Below are 21,093 nucleotides of genomic sequence, written 5' to 3' on the forward strand. Positions count from 1 at the left end.
CACATTTATAAATTACATCAAAAACTCTACATATTTTAATATTGTATTAAACATTAATAAATTATTAAATATTTGTTTATTCTTATATAAGTGTTTACACTGATTCATACATTTGGAAATACTTTTAAAATGAATTAAAATAGAAACTAATTATAAAAATGTGCAAACATGAGCAAAGAGTTAAATACATCAAGTCAGAAAGATCTTTGTTCTAAGTAGCAAGACATGGTTCCAAAACAGAAAAATGTCCAGTTCTTTAATAGACTTTTTAAAAAATGCAACATTGTACACCTCTTGTCTAACAGGATACTGGATCAGAGTTTCCTAATTATTATCTCTAAAAACACTTTTTAAGCATAGTTTGCATAACTGAAATTGTGCAAAAGAGAACATGTATTTTTTTTTACCACAAATACAGTATTTTCTGAAATTGGGCTGCAAAGTAAAACTAGCTTACCTTGAGAGACTGATACACTCACAATCTGTGATCCATTCTTCTCAGTTGTAACTGGTGGTTTTGCCACAGAAATTCCAACACCTCCAATATAAGGATTGTAATTGTATGTACCATAATCAGCACCCCAGTAATCATACCAGGTGCTACTTATAGGCTTTATAAAATAGAAAAGAAAAAAAAATGGTCTGAAATTCCTCAAAATAAAATATTTTTTTATAACTTTTTTTCTGTGACTCTCAACTAGATCGTGTCTTCAGTATTTGTATCCTAACATCATGATCTATATTTATAAGGAAATCAACAGTCTTTTATTTTTGCCATATAAGCTGCCAACTATACTGGCAGTTTTCAGATCAATATGTTCTTTCACTGAACTATAATTTTGACAGTATAAAGGGAATGGCCCAGCTAATATTTACATCACTTTTTCCCAACTCATTATTGGACCATTATTTTGTATTATCACTCCAATCACCTGCTAAATGGCCACGTTGAAAGGAGCTGAAATTCAAAGTATCTTTGAAGAAGATTGCTTTACATGATCATATGCCCAGAATGGAAAGAAATGAATTATAAACTACCGTGTTTTCCCAAAAATAAGACCCTGCCTTATATTTTTTTGAACCCTGAAATAAGCGCTTGGCCTTATTGCCATGCGCTCAAAAGCCCGATTGGGCTTATTATCAGGGGATGTCTTATTTTGGGGGAAACAGGGTATCAAATAATTCAAATTCAAAAATTACAATGATGTATAAATAGATCTATTACTATTATTCTCAAAATCAAATTCTAGCACAGACATGTTTCCTATGATGACCATTAAGTCCTCTGAATGTCCCTCCTTCCAGAGTTTATTTTAATCATACGCTGTGACACATGAATGTAAAGAATCTCAAGAATCTATACTTACAGATCCAACTATAATTAAATGCTTAAGTGGCCTCTGTAGTGTGACATGTCTAGAATCTGATCTGTAGTTCAGATTTACAATCTCAGATCAATAATGTGTGCCCACTTTCTGGTTATGAATTGGTCCTACCAATGTAATACTGAACAGTACTATAATATTACTCCATGTGTTCAAGTTTTAATGATGTGTTTAAAACACCTGATTTTTGTTATAAGCAAAAAAATATATTTTTCTCCATTATTTTTAAAAATATATTTATAAGTTTTTTTCCCCCTCTTCCATTTCTTTACATACAAAAATAATAAAAATGCTTAAAATGATGCATTTTACAATCATTAGGATTTTAGGGAATGTCTAGAAATACCACTTACACTTTAGCTATGTTCTTTGTATTTGTTACTCTTAAGAATATTTGTTAGAATGAAAATATAACCTGTATATAAAAGTAATCTCAAAACAAACCTAAGACGTTTATAATGAAAATGGTATTGATACCTGTGTATTGTACAGGATTCTATCATGTTAATATCAGAAACACTCATTTGGAAAAGAGCTAAGATGGTGTCATAGGTGTTTTGCAGCTATTTTAAAAATGCATTATGTTCCATACCTTGAAGACTTTTGCTGCCAGAGGATCTTTTTCCAAATCGATATCTAGTGGATCAATGTCAACTTCCATCAGGTCTTGTAATAACTCAAGATCAATGTCTTTGTCTTTTTCCAAAGATGACAGAGGTGGAGTACCTTTGGGTGATTCAAACAGTGTATTTATTTACTGAATTTATAGACTACCCCATTGTCATGACTCTGAGCAGCTTACAACAATAAGTACAACAATAAAAACAGAAGCTTACAAAAAAATACAGGCAGTTCTTTTCTTCTACCTATAATTGAGCCCGGAATGATGCCAGCTGTGCCTGTTATTAAGAGGGCTTTTATGTGATGACCCAATCTTACATTTTTCCACAAGCCATTAAGTGAATCACCATGGTTGTAATCAAATCTATGGTCATTAAGTGAATGCTGAGGTCATTAACTGAATACATTGTTTGCAATTGGCATTTTTTGCTGGAAACCAGACGTAAATGCAGATTTCTGGCAAAAACACTGTAAATCATGGTTACATGAATGTGGGATTCTGAAAACGGCTGAACACCAGAGAGAGGATCCAGGCCTCCTGGGCATGGGGCAGGGGGTGGGGAGAGGAGAAATTGTGAGAACAATGGCATTTGCTAGTGTATTTGCCAGATTTGACGTCTGTTCCTCCAGTGTGCAGAGGGATTGCTCTCCCCAGTGGGGATGGAGAGAGTGTCTAGGCCTCTCAGGTACAGGAGCCCTGGCCCCTTTGTCTCCATAGCATGCACAGGAAGCCTGAACCATTTCTCTGGTGCTCCACTTAACAAGTGCAACTGGGAGAACTAGGATCATAGTTGGTGAATGAAGTGTTAAAACTACCAAAAATTCTGGGCCCATTTGTGGTTATAGGTGGAGGATTACCTATAGTTTGCAACAGAATATAGAAATTCTTTGTCTATCTACTCACTAAGTCTTGGAATGTGAGTTCTGAATTTCTATTATGCACAAAAATGTGGGGGAGGAAAGTAAAATGAGGCTTACATTATACACTCTAGAGCAGTGATGGCTAACCTTTTTGCTTTTGTTTACTGGCAGTTTATTGATTGGGGCATTGCAAACTATGCAAAAGAGATAATCAACCAGCCCAAAAGAGAAAAAGACTCCAGCACCTCTCCACCAGTAATCAGCATTCAGATCAGCATAGATTAATTTCAAGGTTAACTTCAGACCAACAATCAAATAAGCAATACCCCAGTCAAAAAACTGCCAAAGGGCCATCAGTAAACAGCCCAACCAAAGAATCTCTAAGACCACCTCCACCCATACAGGCAGGCAAGGCACCAGAATATAAACTGACAGCAAACCACACTCCTTACTAGCACTGGTGATGTTAGGTGACTAGTTAGGTTAACGAAATATCTGCAAGAAAACAAGCAAGCTTAGAAGGCAAATATATATGTCCCAGAATAACCTTGCAAAATCCAATATGGGGTTGGTCATCGGGACCAGAGATTTATTTTTCTGAGCTTTCAGACTTGAGCTGGAGCCCATCCTCAGGGAACTTCTCTCTAGCAGACTGTGTGCTTTGGGCTATTTTGTGTGTGGCGTTTATATGCTGCCTGGTTGTGTGTAGCTTTTTAGCCGCTGAGTACTAAAGTTGCTTAGTACTACTTGACACCAGCAGAACTGTATACTTTCCCAACAACTACTGGAGTCCAAGAATGTTTAGCAGAATTGCCAAAGCAAAAAAAGAACAGTTTTAAACAATTCAATGCCATTATGCAAGTTATATTGATTTACCTGTAATGTCATGTGATAAAGGCTCATCAATAGTTTCCACTAACTGAGCTGCAGACTGCTGAAGAGCGTCATCTGAATCTACAGTTGAAGTTCCTGCCTCCTCTCCTACTGCAGCCTCCTCCATGGCTTCAGCAGCTATTGGAGCCAACAGTTCTCCTGAATGGTACAAGGAAGAGTTACTGGTATAGACAAAGATGGGTATCATTTTTAAAAGAAGCCTGGTGGAGGCTGAGACATGTACCAAAAGATTATCTAATCTAAATATAATTACCGAGGTAACTTGCACCCCCCTCCCACATTGAAAATATTTAGGGCAAAAAATAGTCCCAATGCTGAGGTATGGTGTGGAATTGTGTGGCCTTACAAAAGCTTCCTCACTGGAATAAGTTCAGATCCATTTTTTAAAGAAGCATACTGGGAATTGACAAGCACATGTAAGCTTCAGTGGTCAGAGCAGAAGCAGGTTTTCATTCCATACAGTCACTCAATAATTAGTTAAAATAGTTTTTAACCTATTGGCAGAGAAGCCATTCAATGGGCCCTGATAGACTACCCAAAATATGTTTAGTGGAACAGTTTAAGTACGGCTTAGCCTATCTCCTGCATAAACTGAATTACCAAACTGGTTTCATAGCATGGGTTTTCCACCCAATATTTACTCTCAACCGCCTCCCAGGCAAAGGAAATTTTCAAACAGAGTCCTGGATATCAGTATCCAAGGAAACATGGAGTTATTGGCAAAAAATAGACCTTTAATTTGATTGGCTAAGAATGAAGCCATTTTCCAATGTGGAAAAATACCTGCCAATGAATTTGATGTGATTCTTATGAAGGGCCTATTCTGGAGCAGGATTTGAGGTGCTAGATTCCATGACTAAACATAGGTGCTTCCCTCACTTACCGTATTATAAAATGATGTATAGAGAAGGCAGTTCAGCTAAGAGCCCGTTATACCAAACAAATTGGGATATTATATACAGACGAAATATTTTTTCTCTATTTACCACATACATATTTTATTGTTGCATTTTTTATCTATTTTATCATGGAATTAGTTCCTTTATTTTACCTTTATTTTATTGTCTTTGATATAGTTCAAGACTAATTAATTAACTACTACTCCTTCACTGTTCCCACTGCAGGTAACCAAAACATTTTCCATAGATAAAATATAATTTTTAACAAACCTGCTAGAATATCTTGCAGCATACATGTCAGAGAATATTGAGCCCATGCTCCTCCCCAAGAGATATCACCTCTGTTAAAGTCTGTTCCAACCAGAAGCAGTAGCAGCCTTTCTAACTGAGCTTCATTCACAATTTCACACAAATGAATTGTAGGCCTTGTTGCATTTGCAATTCTAGCAAGAACCTGAAATAAAAACAGGTAGACAAAATTCTCTTTGCCGCAACTTGTTTCATATCTATGGAGAACACAACACTTCTACAAAATAAAGATTTGAATATTTAGCAATTGTAATTTACACATGTATTTATAAATAATGGTAAAGGAATTTAGAATGATATCAGAAATATTGATAGATCAAAAGAAGAAATAAGATAATCCTTCTGGTTTGAGAGTATATGTAACTTTAGTTTGATGTCTGTAGTTGGGGAAGTTGTTCTAATATAAAGAGTCCCCCTCCCCCATTTCTAATTTCTTTATTTTTAATTTTATCTTGGAAATTGCAAAGTTGAAAACTATAACACAAGAAAATATAAATTACTAAAAGTTATTGTGCTGTAACCAACAGTGTTTCTATCTAAGTGAACACTTTCAAAAACTCCCAACAAAATTTTGGTTTATTTCCCACCACTTTTATGCTATAATGATTCAGATTTTTGCCAGTTATCAGGAACACAATGGCAACTTTTTTCTGAGAGTTAGTCTGAGGGTTAGTCTAAGTCTGAAGGCTAAGTCAAGAGGGGGAAAGAAGCAAAATTTAGGTGCTCTGGTTAGCATAAATTAAAGGTTCATGTAAAGCAAAACTGCTATTTGATACAATCCACAGCTTTTGCTTCAGCACAGAGGATTGAGAAAAAACAGGTGATTTTATATAAACAACAGCTAGGAAAAGGTACACCATATTGATGGAATTATATCTAAAGCCCAACAACCAGCTTCCTTCTCTTGTGGAAACTTACTTATTGAAATCTAATCCTACCAGAGCAAAACTCCTCGGGATCAAAACAATAGTTTTAAAATGTTTATCATCTCAAATCATGCTATTTTATTATTTCTTCCTCAAGGGGCTGAAGTCATCATACTTTTAGATGACAAATAATTATTGGGAAAGAATTTTGTGAGAACTGCTGATCCAACCTAGCGTACTGAAATGCAAGCTTCAAGATTTATTTCTATTAACTGCATTGCATAATTCATACCTTGCATACAAATAACAGCAAATCTGCATGACAAGTAAAATCCATTGACAACAGAAAGAGGGCCAGTTTCTGCACTACTGAAATACAGCGCTCATGTGCCAATGTAAATGGAAGGGGCTCAATTTCTGGAGTTTCTTTTGCAGTTGATACTTCAGTGTCTAACGTAGAACGAGGCCACTCTGCAGTCCGTCGTAAGCGTATCAAATCCTTAAAGTGCTACATAAATTATAAACACAAACACATTTGCCATTATTCAACTATTCATTGAATCATATGAGTCGATAATTTCACAAAGGAAAAAACAACCACCACATAAATCACTAGTATCAGTAACACAGTATTTCAATCAAAAAGAAATAAAAAAACATTGAGTTCTCTTATTTTATGTAAGCCTTAGATTACAATATTACACAATTAGTCCAAATAAATACATGTCTATTTAACTAAACATACATAAGATTATTTCCTAAATCACAGCACAACATTTGTTGTTTTCAAATTTATAATTCTTGTAAGAATCAAATTAACTGATTACATAAACTATTACTCAACTATTATCACACTGAACCCTTTGGATAAGACACTGGATAAACCTAATGTCTTATCAGTAAGGGATAGTAATTGGAACATATTACTATCTAGATTAGATGGTGTGAAAACACAAACATAATGTATGATTATTGGACTTCAAGGGAGGATTTCTCAAAACTTTGTACAACTTGCCTCAAAAATACAAAAATAAATATTCCTAAAAGAAATAACTGAAACTGATAGCCAAAACTATTTCAGACAATTCTGTGGACCAAAAAGTGCTTAATAAAAACACCATTTTATTTGAAGAGCATCCTATACCACATAATAAAAGAATGGATAGTGAAGGGGAGTTGTTTGAAAAAGACAATTCCAACTTCCTTTGCCCTTACTTAGTAGCATAATTATTTGGATACAGCCCATGCACCTTTTCTGATGACTCAAAAAAGAGCACAATTGGAGAATTGTTGAAATATTCTAATTTAATCTTAATTTTTTATTATAAGGAAGTATTTTGATGTGAATAACCCACAGCATTATTTAGAAAGCAGTTTATAATATATGTATATGTATATGTATATAAATATATACACACACACATACATATCAACAGATATCTATGTTAGAATTGATTAGTTCTAAAACCAGATATATAGCAGGTAGCTGAATAAACAAGTTAGGCCTTAAGAGGCATAACAAAATCATATGTGGAAAAAATGAACCCAAAACATATTTTTAATTTGCAGAAAAAGATATTTCTGCGCGAGACAATAAATATAATTGCAGAACATCATACCTTTGACGTGGCCTGCTTTAGTTTTGCCTGTTCTACTAAAAGTTTATAGGATGATCCTTTGTTGCTTTGTATTTTTTCTTTTTCCATCTGTTCCACCAAAGCCTTCTGTTTTGCTTTTAATAAGTTAAGTTGCTAAAAGAAAATGTTAACATTATATAAAAATGTATATAATAAAATGCAAAATAGATATGCACTTTCATAGGATGGTCAAGTTAAAGTTTTTTTTTAATTTTAGTTTTTATATTTACAAAACTTTAACAGGCTGCCAACAGACCTGAATTACTAAGCCAGTTTCAGTAACAGATTTAAGGTTGCAGAAACTGGTGAGGCTTCAAACACTATATATAGGACCAGATATTTGCCAAGTGTTTGTCCTCACTGTCAAGTTTTCCAAACGTTGTATAATGAGCAAGTTAAATAGAACAGTGGTTTCTCACATTACTCCCTTCAAAGTTTCAGACTTATGTGAACTCAACTTCTACCAAGATGGTGGAAATCTCTGATTCTACCCTGCAGGGCACGCATAGGATTTCCTTAGATCCCTTGTCTGCAATTATTATATTGTCAGTATCAGTCACACTTTCAGTTAGGTTCATGGTTGCTGTGGGAAAGTCAGGCAACTGGAATTTCCTTTAACTTGCTTCAGTGCATTCCAGCTATATGCTACCTAACTTATAAAATATTGCTCTGAATATAAAACATGAATTGCATCTCAAAAGCATAATATCCTCCTATAATTTAGGGAAAAAAGAAAATCATTAATATGAGCTAGAAGTTACCTGTTTGTGATGAACAAGCTGTTTCCTGATCTTTCTGGAATATAACCTATCTAAGCTACTGTTGCCTTTTGAAGATCTATTGAGGCTCTGTGTATGTAAATTATTGTTAATGAAACTCCACTGATTGCCTGAAAAGCAAAACAAAATGATATTTCAAATTTGGTAGTCAATGTTTTACACACAGACCACATATACACACGAAAATCAGTACACGTATCTTGAAAAAAGAAAAAAAAAGTATTTTGTTAGTTTGTTAAAGGGTACAAACATTGATTGAATTATTGTTATGGATGCTAGGAAAATAACTGATTTAGCTTCATTGAAAGGACCACAGACAGTATTTAGAAACAGCTAGTTTATATCTTTCAAAACAGGGCTTTTTAAAAATGAAATGTTAACTGAATGATCAAACAAACAAGTAAATCTTTTTTAAAATGAAAGCAAAAAAGACATTAAATGTTGCACAAGAAAATCAGATGAGAAAGGAAGTCCTATGCAATAAATCTGTGTATATCAGCCAGTGATAAGCTTTCAGGCTGAATAACCTTGCCCTCATCTTATATTATCCTAACATTTCACCAGCATTTTCAGAGCCAGTGTGAATCGTTTTGTAGTGTACAGGTAGTCCTCGACTTCATTTAGTGAGTGTTCAAAGTGACAATGGCATTGAAAAAAGTGACTCATGACCGTTTTTTCAGACTTATGACGTCTGCAACATCTCCATGGTCATATGATTAAACCAGTGCATATTTATGACCGTTGCAGTGTCTCGGGGTCAAGTGATAACCTTCTTGTGACCTTCTGACAAGCAAAATCAATGGGAAAGCCAGATTCACTTAACAACTGTGTTACTGAATTAACAACTGCAGTGATTCACTTAACTGTGGGAAGAAAGGTCATAAAATGGGGCAAAATTCACTTAGCAACTGAAATTTTGGGCTCAATTGTGGTTGTTAAGTCAAGAACAACCTGTACTTCATGGCATCTCACAGGCAACTGAACAGGAACTGCTTGATTGGCACTGCCTGTAAAACCTCAGATCAGCCTGAAACTGAGTGAAGCTTAGAACATTCCTTTGTAACAATTAAGATCCCAAATATTTCTTTTTATTAAGAATCTATTCAATTACTTTATAATCTGTATATTTTAAAATTAAACTTAACTGAAAGTTTGTATCTTTTAATCAAACCATTGGAAAACTATCCAAAAATCTGAGAACCATAGATCTGTTACTACAAAGCGTATGATACAATTCCAGAATTTTTTGAAACGTGTATGGCAGGGGAAGGGAGAAAACAGCAGCTAGCATTTATGTCAATTAAAAGCCTACTAACCCAGACTTCAACTTAAACCTGGGCTGCTGTGTTATTTAAGGTGTGGCTCATGCTGCTTTATGGTTGTTGCTTTTGTCACTTTGCATGATTACCACCAGTTTTATTGCACTCCACTCTGAAATTCATTTTAATGAAAAGCAGGCTAACAATTCAAACAGGTAAATAAATGACAGTCAATTGTTATTCTATAATATAAAATTATAAGCAAACACTAGTGAACAAAATCCCAAACCAAAAGACTCTCCCAGCCCTTATTCATACTTATTTATTCAAGCAGGAAGGATTTCTATCCTGAATAATGAAAAAAAGGAAAGGAAAGGAAAGGAAAGGAAAGGAAAGGAAAGGAAAGGAAAGGAAAGGAAAGGAAAGGAAAGGAAAGGAAAGGAAAGGAAAGGAAAGGAAAGGAAAGGAGGAAAAAAGTGGACTAGACATGGGTATAACTGTTGGTAACTCCTTAACTCAAATATACACTTTACTTGGATTGCATAGTTACTGCTTTACTCCAGGAAAAGAAGAACCTTTCTTTAAAAGTAAATGTGTATACACTTATTGCTACTTTGTATCACCTTTTCAGCTCTGGATATCAAGTGCTGCCCATCCCTATGTTTTCCCTAATGGCTTAATCCAAAGGGAATTAATATGCCTGCAGGTATGTCCCTTGGCATACAGCAGGTTTCCTGCCCCGTCTGATTATTAAAGCATTTTTTTTAAACAGATGAACAGTTGATAAATTGATAGATGGACAGAAATGAAGCTGGACTATAATATTCTTATAGGAATAATTCCAAATATGACACAGATCTATAGATAATCTGAGAAAATGAAAGTAGGTGATTGTTGCTCAGGGCTTTCTCTTTGGAAATGGAGAGATACTGGAAATGTGGCCAGGAAAAAAAATAGTAAAATGGTAAAGAGCAACCTGAGAAAATAGCAGCTGGTGGAAAAAATCCTCAGGCTGTGTTACAGTAACTCAGTATTTTTTGAGTGGCCATGTATCTTGGCAGTCATTCTGTGAATAGACAAGTCCCACCAAACTTTATTCCTACTTCTGTCTAACTGTTAACGAACACTGGGAATATTATGGAACAAGTTAAATTTATTTGTAAATACCGAAGAACTGATTAGAAGGGTGTGACTAAAAACTATTCTTTACAATGTTTACTCTTGCAAGTATTTGACATTCTGATTTTCACTTTGTAGCCTATTTAGAAACAGAAGAACAAGACCAAGTGATGATTCTGAAATTTGTTGCAGGACCTAGAAGCTGTTTGGGTCTGAACTGGGAGAAACAGGTTCAGGTTCAACCCTGGCAAGATGGTGTGACTTTAAATGCATGGTCTTCCTAGTTCTGGAGAGTTCTAATTTTGATCCTGAATGGGATTGTATTGGCCAGTGAAGAGCTTGCAATTTAAGGCTCTTCCTGGATTCTCCAGTTTCTGCTTTAGAAGCTGGTACTACCTGTGGCATTACCGCAAATCCAGCTTCTGCACCAGTTATGCTCATTTCTGGATTGATAGGCTTTCCTTACAGTCAAGCCTTGGTTATCTTGTGGTTGGAATACAATAATGTTTTCTACATGGACTGTCCTAGAAAAAAATGATAGATTCAGAATGCGGCAGCCCAAGCAGTGACAGGCAAACCTCACTATGTCCACATGAAGCCTTTGCTATGTTAGCTGAATTGATTACCAGTTGGTTTCTGAGTGCAATGCAAAGTGTTGGTTATTACAGGTACTCGTTTAATGGACATTTGTTCAACAATTGTTTAAAGTTACTATATTGCTGAACAAATGGTACCCTGGAAATTTGTCAAATAAATAATTTTTCCAACACAATAACAGTGCTCCTAGACTGAGGAGCAAGGATGTCCAGCACACACAACTCCCCCCCACACACCTATTTTTTCTACTTGCCATTGCAAGTATTGAACTAATCAAATAGCTAATCAGCAGAATGCTTAATTCAGTATCTGAGATTGGGATGCTGGTTCTCTCTAAAATGGAAAATTAAGATTATTTTGTTTTGGAACAACAGCGCAGGACCTTCAATTCTAGTAATATTCCAAGGTGTCAATGCAGGGGTGAAATCCAGCAGGTTCTGGAGAACCGGTAGCAGAAATTTTGAGCAGTTCAGAGAACCGGTAGCGGAAATTTTGAGTAATTTGGAGAACTGGCAAATATCACCTCTGGCTGGCCCCAGAATGGGATGGGAATGGGGATTTTGCAGTATCCTTCCCCTGCCACGCCCACCAAGCCATGCCCACAGAACCGATAGTAAAAAAAATTGGATTTCACCACTGTGTCAATGGTTAGATTAGCCATTGGACTAATTAGACAATGATTGAATGGAGTAAAAAGATTGTAAAAGGAGTGGCAAAACCTGGGGGTGGAGTTAAAAGAGAGATCAGTCTAGAATCCCTACATAGTTACAAGCAAAGTAAGTCTCCCACCCACCCACCCAAATTCTATTATTTAACCCCAAGCAGATGCTAACCATTAGTTGAGAAGATTCCTGTGCAAAGGGATGATTAACAATAAGTCAGTTTAATTGGACCTTCACGTGTGGACTTGATCTTTCATGCCTGACAAACAAGTTCATAGCTGTTTACAATAAGATTTATCAAAAATTGTAGTTTATTATTCTATGCAAACATGACTGCCCTTTTTCAGGTACTATATGCTCATTAATATGTTTTACCATCTTAAGTAGTATATACTACACCTGTCAAGAATCTTTCTCTCTCTTTTCCATTCAAAGGCTTCTTAGATGTAGCTGCTTCATCTTCCACTGTTGCCACATAGTCTAAGAGTCTAGATACCAACATTACAACCCAGCTAATCATAGGAATGTCCAGAACGCCTTCAAAATAAGAGAATTTGTTTAGGCAAATTATTAAGACAAAATATACTAATAGATTTTTTTCCCAGAATCTCAAAATAGGTTACATATCTCTCTTCTCCTTACATAGAAAAGCAGAAAAAAGAGTGCTTAAACTTTGATAACCATGAAGAAATTATTTGCTCAACTACTTGGGAATAAATTTTAATACCTAAAATGAATGCTTTGAAATTAGATTCAGTCAAATTAGTGTGCAATGGTTGTCTGTGATTTTTTTTCCCTTCTAAAGCTCATGTGCATGGGCTTAAAAAAAAAAAAGCCCAGCTCATAACAGACAACCAATAGATGGTAGCCAAGAATTAAGGTTTTCTGTTATCTGTCTGTTTCCATCTAATTGTGATCTGGACTGTATTTTACAATCCTGCATAAAACAGTTATATTAACAGTGTTGGACTGACTTTTTTTTAAATCTAATATTATTTTAGAAACGTATGGTACCTTCTGAGCATCTGTGGATAGGTAATTGAGGCTGAAGAGGAGACAAGAGATTATCCAAGAGATTCAACAAACTTTCTAAGACACCAGTGTTGCTGAGTGATCTTTGACCAATGCAAGAAAGCAACATGAAGACCCTAAATATAAAAAGCAAGTAGTTTAAAAGTATTCCTGGCTTCTTTAATAAGTAGCAATACTTCACAAGAGAGAAAAAAAAGTTGATCCTAGGTAATCAATCATTTATTTCTCTTTTGTTCTTCAGGCATAAAGAACTAAATCATACTGATAGCATTAAATATACAGATGACAAATTTTTTTTGAAGGTACATTATAGGCTATGTATAGCAATATGCAGATCCTAATACGAAAAGAATATATTTCAACCACTTACAGACTTAATTATGATGATGATCTTCATTTATTACAATTGCAAATTATTACAATTATTATAAGGCTTTTCCCCTCTTATCTTTCTATATTTCAATAATATATAGACTGGATGCTGCTTGATGATATATTAAAAGTAATGTGAAAAGTACCTGTCTTGTGGAAAAATAAGAAGTTGCTCTGAATTATACAATTCCTGCAGGACATTTGACAGAAACTGTCCCCACCATCTTTCACCTCCACATAGCTGAACGAGTAAAAGACCTGTGTGCAAACGTATTTTGGGAGTCCCACTAATACACAAGTGCTTGAATAATTCTTCACAGGCTTGAGCATTAAATGTACTTTGTAAAACCACAGGAACAGAGTGCCCTTAAAAAAAGGAATTAAGTATGTTAGATTGGAAAAAAACCCATCCTATGCTTAGTTGATTGTGAGTCTAGAAGTGAATACAGATTACACAGGTTTGTTTAAGACATTATCTCTCAGCAGTGACAATATTACTAGCAGTCTCACAGGTTTCTGTTGTATTAATTAATTAAATTTCTATGTTGCCCATCTCATAATACTGCAACTTTGAGTGATTTACAATATAGTAAAAAGTTAAATATGCTATCAGTTATTTAATTTAGAAGATTTAGAAACCTTTCGTCTTCTATTTTTATGAAAAGGTGAATCACTAAAAAAACAGAACACATGGATACTTGTCTAAAAAATACAGAAGCTGCTTTTACACATCAAGATCTCTCTCTCTCTCTCTCTCTCTCTCTCTCCCCCCCACACACACACACACCCTTTCTTATGCCTGTAGATTAGATCTCCCTCACTCATTTAAGACTTAGTGAAGAAGACTGGTTGGCGTCGTGGCGAGAACGGCTAGAAAATAGCGGAGTTCTACCGAGCTGCATGAAAACCAGCCAGTATCTGCATGTCAGGAGACCCTATGGAGTCAAAGCCGCTCTGGAGGGGTGGTGAAGGAAGGAGAGGTGCTTCGTTGACCACAAGGAAACTGCAATTTCCTCGTTAGGTCTGAAGAAAGCTCTCCCGAATGGCAGCAGGGACGATGGCCATTTTTGGCAAGTCACAAGCTGTGACAACCGGGACAATAAGATTTGTGCTGGAGCGGTTCGTGGACAGAGCATTGAAACTGGGTGAGACAACTTCCAACTTTTATTCTAGAGACCTAACCCAAGTAAAATAATTTTTTTAAAAAAATCTCCAAACGTTAAGAAAGTGGCAATTGGATACATAGAGAAAGAGAAAGATTAAAGACCCAGATGTGAAAGAAATATTTAATAGAAACTTTAAAATATAGAAAGCCTGGAAAAGATTTAATAATACTTTGAAAAGTGATTATTGGGAGAAACTGCTTTTTTTACTTATATTTCTAACCCCCACTGATCAGTTGACAATCAGCTGTTGTTTTTTCACAGGCTGTTTAATTGATGGAGAGCCATCTACTGGAGGAAGAAGATTACTGCAGCGTGGGAACTTAAATGAAAGTGATAATTGTTTAAGATACACAAAGAAAAGGAGTGAAAGTAAATAAAATCTGGAAGGCCATTTGACCTTGATTCTATTTCAGTAGGTGACTTGGATGTTTGGAAATATCTTGTGAACTTTTTGAAGATCTTTAAGCAAACTGAATTGCAAATAACTAAAAATCTACTGAAACTGTTTACTGGATGGTGGATTTGAAAGACTTGAGGGAACTTAGTGGGCCAATTTGGAATTGTATTACTAATACTATTTGATAGAACATTCTATGAGGCAAAAGAAGAAAGGTGATAGAAGGAAAAAAAGAAAGAAAAGATAAAAAAGACTTTAAAATTTGAACAATTGGCAAGGTGTTAAACTGGAAAATTATAAAGATTGTAAATTATCTATTTATAGGCCTTAAGGAATAGTAATTTAGGGGATTTGGAGGAATAATTCTGGGATTGACTAAATTTTACTAATAACTTCTTTGGAGTTTTTAGATATTGGGATACTGGAATATTAGAGGTATATTGAGTAATTTTTAATATATTAAATTGGTACAAAATGACCCAACCGAAGACAATAAAGTTCTATGAAGAAATGTTAGTGATGTTTAAAAGTATGTATGAATATTCAGTTGTGTAAAAATGTTAGAAAGAAGTATAGGATCCCAAGACAGAAATATAAAAAAGTTACCAAAAAGTCAATAAATAAAATTCTAAAAAGGCTATGAGATGATTGATAGAATAAAATATCTTGCAATATGGTGATTGTATTAAAAACTAATAGAAAAAAGTAGAAAGTATAAATTGGGAAAATAGCAGCACACATATGGATATATAATAGAATTTATTATAATCACAAAGGCTATTATAAGGCTAAGAAGTGGAAGACTATGATTAGGTATATTTAAACATATTATTATTATTAACAGTGTGTAAAAATATATTGAAATTTATAGCTTTCAAGGACTATAAATTCAGGAGATTTAGAGATATAATCCCGGGATTGATTAAATTTTATTAATAATTTGTTTTATTGGTGTTTATAGAAAATTGAGATATTGAAATTATGAATATTAAAATATTAAAATATTAGTGATTCAGCAGCAGTCAACAAATACATTGTATGAAGAAATGTTATTGATTTTTAAATATATTTATGGAGAAAATGATAAAGAATCATAAAGAGAGAATGATATTGTTTAAGGGCAAAGATGTGAATGTAGAAGAACCCCAACAAATGGGGGGGGGGGGGAAATAAGTACAAATTGGGAAAGTAGTATTATATATATTGATACATAAAAGAATCTATTATAATTACAATGAGCATATTAAGGTTAGAAGTTGGAAGACAAAGATTATGTATATTTAATTGTATTATTATTGTTAGCCCTGTGTAAAAAATATATTGACCCAGTCAATACACTGTCCACAAAATATGTCTGTTGTTAGAGGAAAATTGCAAATAAAATATATACAACCCCCACCCCCGTAGTGAAGATTTCTTTCCAGTTCCTGAATAAAGGCATTTTAGATATCACCTGAAAGTATTTTGGTTGACATGTCTTGGCAGAAATCAAACTGAATGACACATTCACATGAAAGGAAATAAGTTTGTTTTTTTAATGTGGTCCTTTAAATTTTTATTTTATTATTTACATTTTAATTAATTCTGCATTACTGCAAATTATCTGGAAGTCTTTTGACTGACTTATCACAAGAGCCCTGTCTGTGAATAAAATTTAGGCCATTTCCCAGTTAAAGATGCTACACCATCAAAGTCCATATATTTATATATCATAAATTGGAAGGTATTCTAAATATCAAGATGTTATTAAAAATGATGGCAGCTTGAAATAATTTCTTGCAATAGATCAGTTCTTAATGCAATCCATTATTTTTGTTTTGAGTAGTTTATAAACCTATTCTCTCTATGAAATGACTATTATCACAAATTTTCACGGTCTAACTTTACAGGTAGTCTTTTGTTTACAGTAGTCATTTGTTCAGTGACTGAAGTTGAAGGCACTGAAAAAAATCATTTTTCACATGACCAAAATTTGAAAATTGGCAACTAACTTATATTTATAACAGCTGCAGTGTTCTGTGATCATTTTGTGACCTTTTGCGACCTTCTGACAAGTTAAACAAATCTCCAGTTTCTGTAAATTTAGAAAATTAAGAGACACAGTTGCTGAAGTTTTTAGATTAACCTTAATTTGATGCTTTTTATAGTCTTACTCTTACTCCTTTGCCTTGTTCATTTAATCTGGAACATTCTACAAAGCCTCAAAATCCCCAGTGACACTAACACATATAATTTCAACATTGACAATAAATTAGCAAGTTTGTAATTTTATTAATAAAAATAATTGATCTACCAACCATTGGAAGAATGGAGTAAACTAAGTAAAGTATCCAACAGATATCGGATAATTGTGCGCAACTGTTCCGTGGAGGACATCTGAATTAGTTCTTTAGGATCACTCTGTTCTTTCAGGATCTTCCTGCTTGCTCCTAGAGCTACTCTGAGCCTTTGTACAGCATGATGAGCCAAATTCAATTGAAGTTGTAGCTGAATGCAATCCTGATAAGCAGAAAATACTCGACTGTCTTCCTCCACTGCCTTATCTGGCTTGCGTAAAAAATACTGAGCATTGTTAGCACTGTTCAGTGGTGGAAGGTCAATACTTTGCAGAAGTGTTTCAAGTCTATGGCAAGCTAAATTATACCTGTAAGTGGAATAAGGAAAAAAAGTCATAACTATACATACATTATTAATAAAGATCACAAACATATTTATACTTATACACAGTTAAATAACAGTGTTTTAAACAGGGTAACATTTTGCTAACATTCGACAACTTGCATTATTTCACTAACACATCAACATCAACATCAACAAAACAATACAACAGAAACAAAACATCGCATTTTACCTGCACTGTATATCTTCCTGCAGTGCAATCATCATAGCTAAATGTTGATCAATTTCTGGCTGGTTTGCAGATTCAACTTCACCTCGCAAAGGATCGTGCATAATCTTCAGCTCGCTCTCTAAAGGCAAGATGTACGTATGTCCATAGTAAAATCCCAAAGGAATTTTGGCTCTAGCATTTGTACTTCCATAGCGACCAATGACCGTAATCTGAAACAAAAGACACACAGCATTTCCATCTCGCTTCATTCTTTGAAAATAGAAAATATATTGTAAAATTGAGCATTACTTATTATGAAGAACATTTACCATATTGGAGTATATATTCATTAAAATATATTATTTTTATTGACAGAATTATTACCTTCATGAATCTGCAGACTGGTGGCGGTATTAAATCGTGCAGAATAAGAGAATGGGTGCTAATATCTGTAGCAACAACTAGTCTTCTTCCATCAACTTCTTCACCCAGTGTCCAAATATCAATCGATAAGGAAGCCAAATCCCCGCAAGTTGGAATCAACACATCTGTCAATAAGATGGGTCTACCAAAGTCTAATGTCACAAATCTCCTTGCACCTTTGAACAGAAATAGTCTTGATGAAATACCAATACAATGATCTCAGTCTGCCTTTGCCAGAAAGGCAGTCATGGTCCACAACTTAACAAACAGAACTCATGTTGCCAAAAATATTTAATTTTAACTAAGAAATATTTACAGTTTAGTTACTGCTGGCACAGTACAAATTATTCTGGAATTTATGGCTGAGACATTGATAGTCTTTTCTACCCAAATGCCTGTGTCTTTTGGTTCAGCTCAAACTATAGCCAGAGAGGTGTCAAAGTCAACCCTATAAACCTGAATCAGGACTAATGTTTTTAAATGTAATGTAAACCTTAACTACACTCCCAATCCCTCTTCCCCTTATTTGAAGAATTACTAAGTTATTTAATAATTATTTCAAAATTGGTGGGAAAGTGGCTCACATAATTCCCTTCTCACTTTTTAATATACATCACCTACATTTAATGTGCAAATCTTTTCAGCTAAAACAAAAAAATACTGACTTGCACCTACAGAAACATAGAGTTTCTGTATAACTCTAATCCATAGAGTTGTATAATGTGACTTACCATGTAACTCTTTGTTTTGGCCGGGAAGAACTTCCTATCTGTCCCTTTTTTTATGACCTTCCCAGTATGGCTGACTGTTGTGGCCCCGCCCTCTGAGCCTGTCCCATCGGAGGAAGAAAGCTCCGAGCATGAGGAAGAGGAGTCAGCCAGGCCTCCCTCTCCAGGCCCCTCCCCTCTGGCACTGTCTCAGGTGCCGGCCGAGGGAGAGGAGATTAACAGGGAGACAGGTGGCTCGGATGAGAGTGAGGGAGAGACATCATTCCTGGACGCACGCCTCCGAAGGCGTGATAAACGATTGCAGCAGCTCAGGAGGCGTGCTAGGGATTAGAACTGAGTCACTGGACCACACCCCAGAGACTATATAATAGAGGGTGGTGGCCAGTGATCCTTGTGACGAACAAAAGTAAACCTTGGATAGTCACTAAAGCCTCGTCCGGAAACTGCTGATATTCTGATATATTATTCTGATTGGACTTTTGTACGCTAAGTATCTTATCTTTCTGTTTTGTGGAAATAAACGCACTTGGCAGACGGTGTGTAAATCGCTGCCAAGTTGGAGATAAAGACCTGGGTGTGTGCCAAAGTGTTTCCTTAACCCTCGGCTGGCTGTGTTTGTGTGTGTGTGTGGACGGGGACAGATCACTGACTTCCGGTTCACCCTCTACAGCTGTTCTCTGCTTCCTTTTGCAGCAACCTTCCCAGCATGGCCGACTTCCTGTCAGCCCTCTACAGCTATCCCCCACTTTCTTTTGCACCACATCCAGTACCAAACATCATCATCAATGTTGAATACCGGGAACAACATTTTCATGTTAAAATGCATCAGTTTTGAAGCAGTTGAATACCAAGGTACCACTGTATCAGCTTTGGAATCTAGTTATTATATTAGCTATCCAAATCAAGTTAACTTAGAAAGAATTAACCTACAAACTACTATTTTACCTGAATGCATTCGCTCTATGATGATAGACTGATGAGGAGGTGGCTGAAGAAAATGTGAAGCGTGAGATATTGCAAGAGCAAGGCCAGTTCCAAGTGGATTCTGAAAGAAAAAAACCTGATCAATATATAAATACATTGTATTTATATATTAGTCACTTGCTACTGCACATGCAAAAGTAAAAAAGAGCAGACTGAAAACTCAAGGTTGAAAAACTGATCACTCATATTGTATACGGATTAGTTTTTAAGCATACCAATAGAAAAGTTCAAAGCATTAACAAGCTATTTGCACTAGCTTCCTTATATGGAATGTAGGTTTAATAGATTTGGGGCTATTATATAAGAGGTTTTAACAAAACTCCCTGTCAAAATATATTCTCAACACTTAGATAAAAGGCAAACTATCAAGCAGTCAAAATAGTTCCTGTCATTAATGATCGTTAGATTGGAATTTTATGAAAGCTCTTTTTCTTTTTCTCTTTTCTTTTCTTTTTCTTTAGTTACCGTTTTGGACTTGTGTGCATTTTTGTTGTGTGCAGAAAGGTTAACTGGAGGAGGATCAATGACTGAACCCGGAAAAAGCTGTGCAAGCTCTGCATTGATAACAGCAGAAACTGCCTCATTAGGTGGTGTAAGAGGCGGAGTCATGAACAGGGGGGTTGTTTTAGGAGTGGGTGGGATGACATCCGACGGATGAATGAAGAACCCTGGGGCTGCTACTGAGTTGGAAGGCACAGAGTTGTGAACAGGACCAACTGCTGATGCTGCTGCAGCAGCTGCTGCTGTTGTCTGATGTAGTTTGGCTTCCAGCTTTGCTTTCTGCAGGGGAAATAAAAGCAGCATATGTACTGTAGGCTGGTGCTGCCCGTGAAGGCAGTAGCAATTAAAAGCATTAGCAATAAGCAGCATGAACAAAACAAACAAAAAAGCAAATAGCTTCAGCTTTCATTTCACACACCAAAGGTTTTTACCAAAAAAATGCAAAAAGGAGCACAAAAAAGTGAACAACAGTGCAAGAAATGAAAGTAGAACACTTCAAGACTCACCTAATTTTTTTTACTGAACTTGTCTCTTAGAGATAACCTGTTGCATAAACCATGCAAGCTGAAGTTGTCCAGTGCAGCCCAATTGTCTTAAATATATTTAGTATAACTACATTCAATAGAATATTATATCTACGAATGCATGAAACGGAAAGCTTTAATCAAAGTCCTTAGTTCACACATTTGTAAACATCTAGGATCCCATTATGTTCAATGGGACAACAGATGTACATCCTTCCACTGTGAATACACCCTGAAATTCTTATACT

At 35.3% G+C, this 21,093-nt stretch overlaps 1 protein-coding gene across 2 annotated transcripts in view; it reads right to left on the minus strand.

Moving 5' to 3' along the window:
* Window positions 1–21,093, minus strand: part of BIRC6 (baculoviral IAP repeat containing 6) — a 152,338-nt gene that overhangs the window by 86,720 nt on the left and 44,525 nt on the right. For both annotated transcript variants that reach the window (XM_070932506.1, XM_070932505.1), the window contains exons 25-39: window positions 20,286–20,600; window positions 19,782–19,881; window positions 18,070–18,284; window positions 17,707–17,915; window positions 17,153–17,499; window positions 13,439–13,658; window positions 12,903–13,036; window positions 12,288–12,425; window positions 8,234–8,361; window positions 7,455–7,586; window positions 6,128–6,343; window positions 4,931–5,114; window positions 3,744–3,899; window positions 1,978–2,111; window positions 458–611 (exon numbers count right to left, since the gene is read on the minus strand). In XM_070932506.1, coding sequence (XP_070788607.1) covers window positions 458–611; window positions 1,978–2,111; window positions 3,744–3,899; window positions 4,931–5,114; window positions 6,128–6,343; window positions 7,455–7,586; window positions 8,234–8,361; window positions 12,288–12,425; window positions 12,903–13,036; window positions 13,439–13,658; window positions 17,153–17,499; window positions 17,707–17,915; window positions 18,070–18,284; window positions 19,782–19,881; window positions 20,286–20,600 — 2,782 coding nt within the window. The remainder of the gene's footprint in view (window positions 1–457; window positions 612–1,977; window positions 2,112–3,743; window positions 3,900–4,930; window positions 5,115–6,127; window positions 6,344–7,454; window positions 7,587–8,233; window positions 8,362–12,287; window positions 12,426–12,902; window positions 13,037–13,438; window positions 13,659–17,152; window positions 17,500–17,706; window positions 17,916–18,069; window positions 18,285–19,781; window positions 19,882–20,285; window positions 20,601–21,093) is intronic.

The sequence above is a fragment of the Pituophis catenifer genome, unplaced genomic scaffold (assembly GCF_029215685.1).
Source record: "Pituophis catenifer annectens isolate HBS135680 unplaced genomic scaffold, rPitCat1.0.hap2 SCAF_1, whole genome shotgun sequence".
Lineage (NCBI taxonomy): Eukaryota > Metazoa > Chordata > Lepidosauria > Squamata > Colubridae > Pituophis > Pituophis catenifer.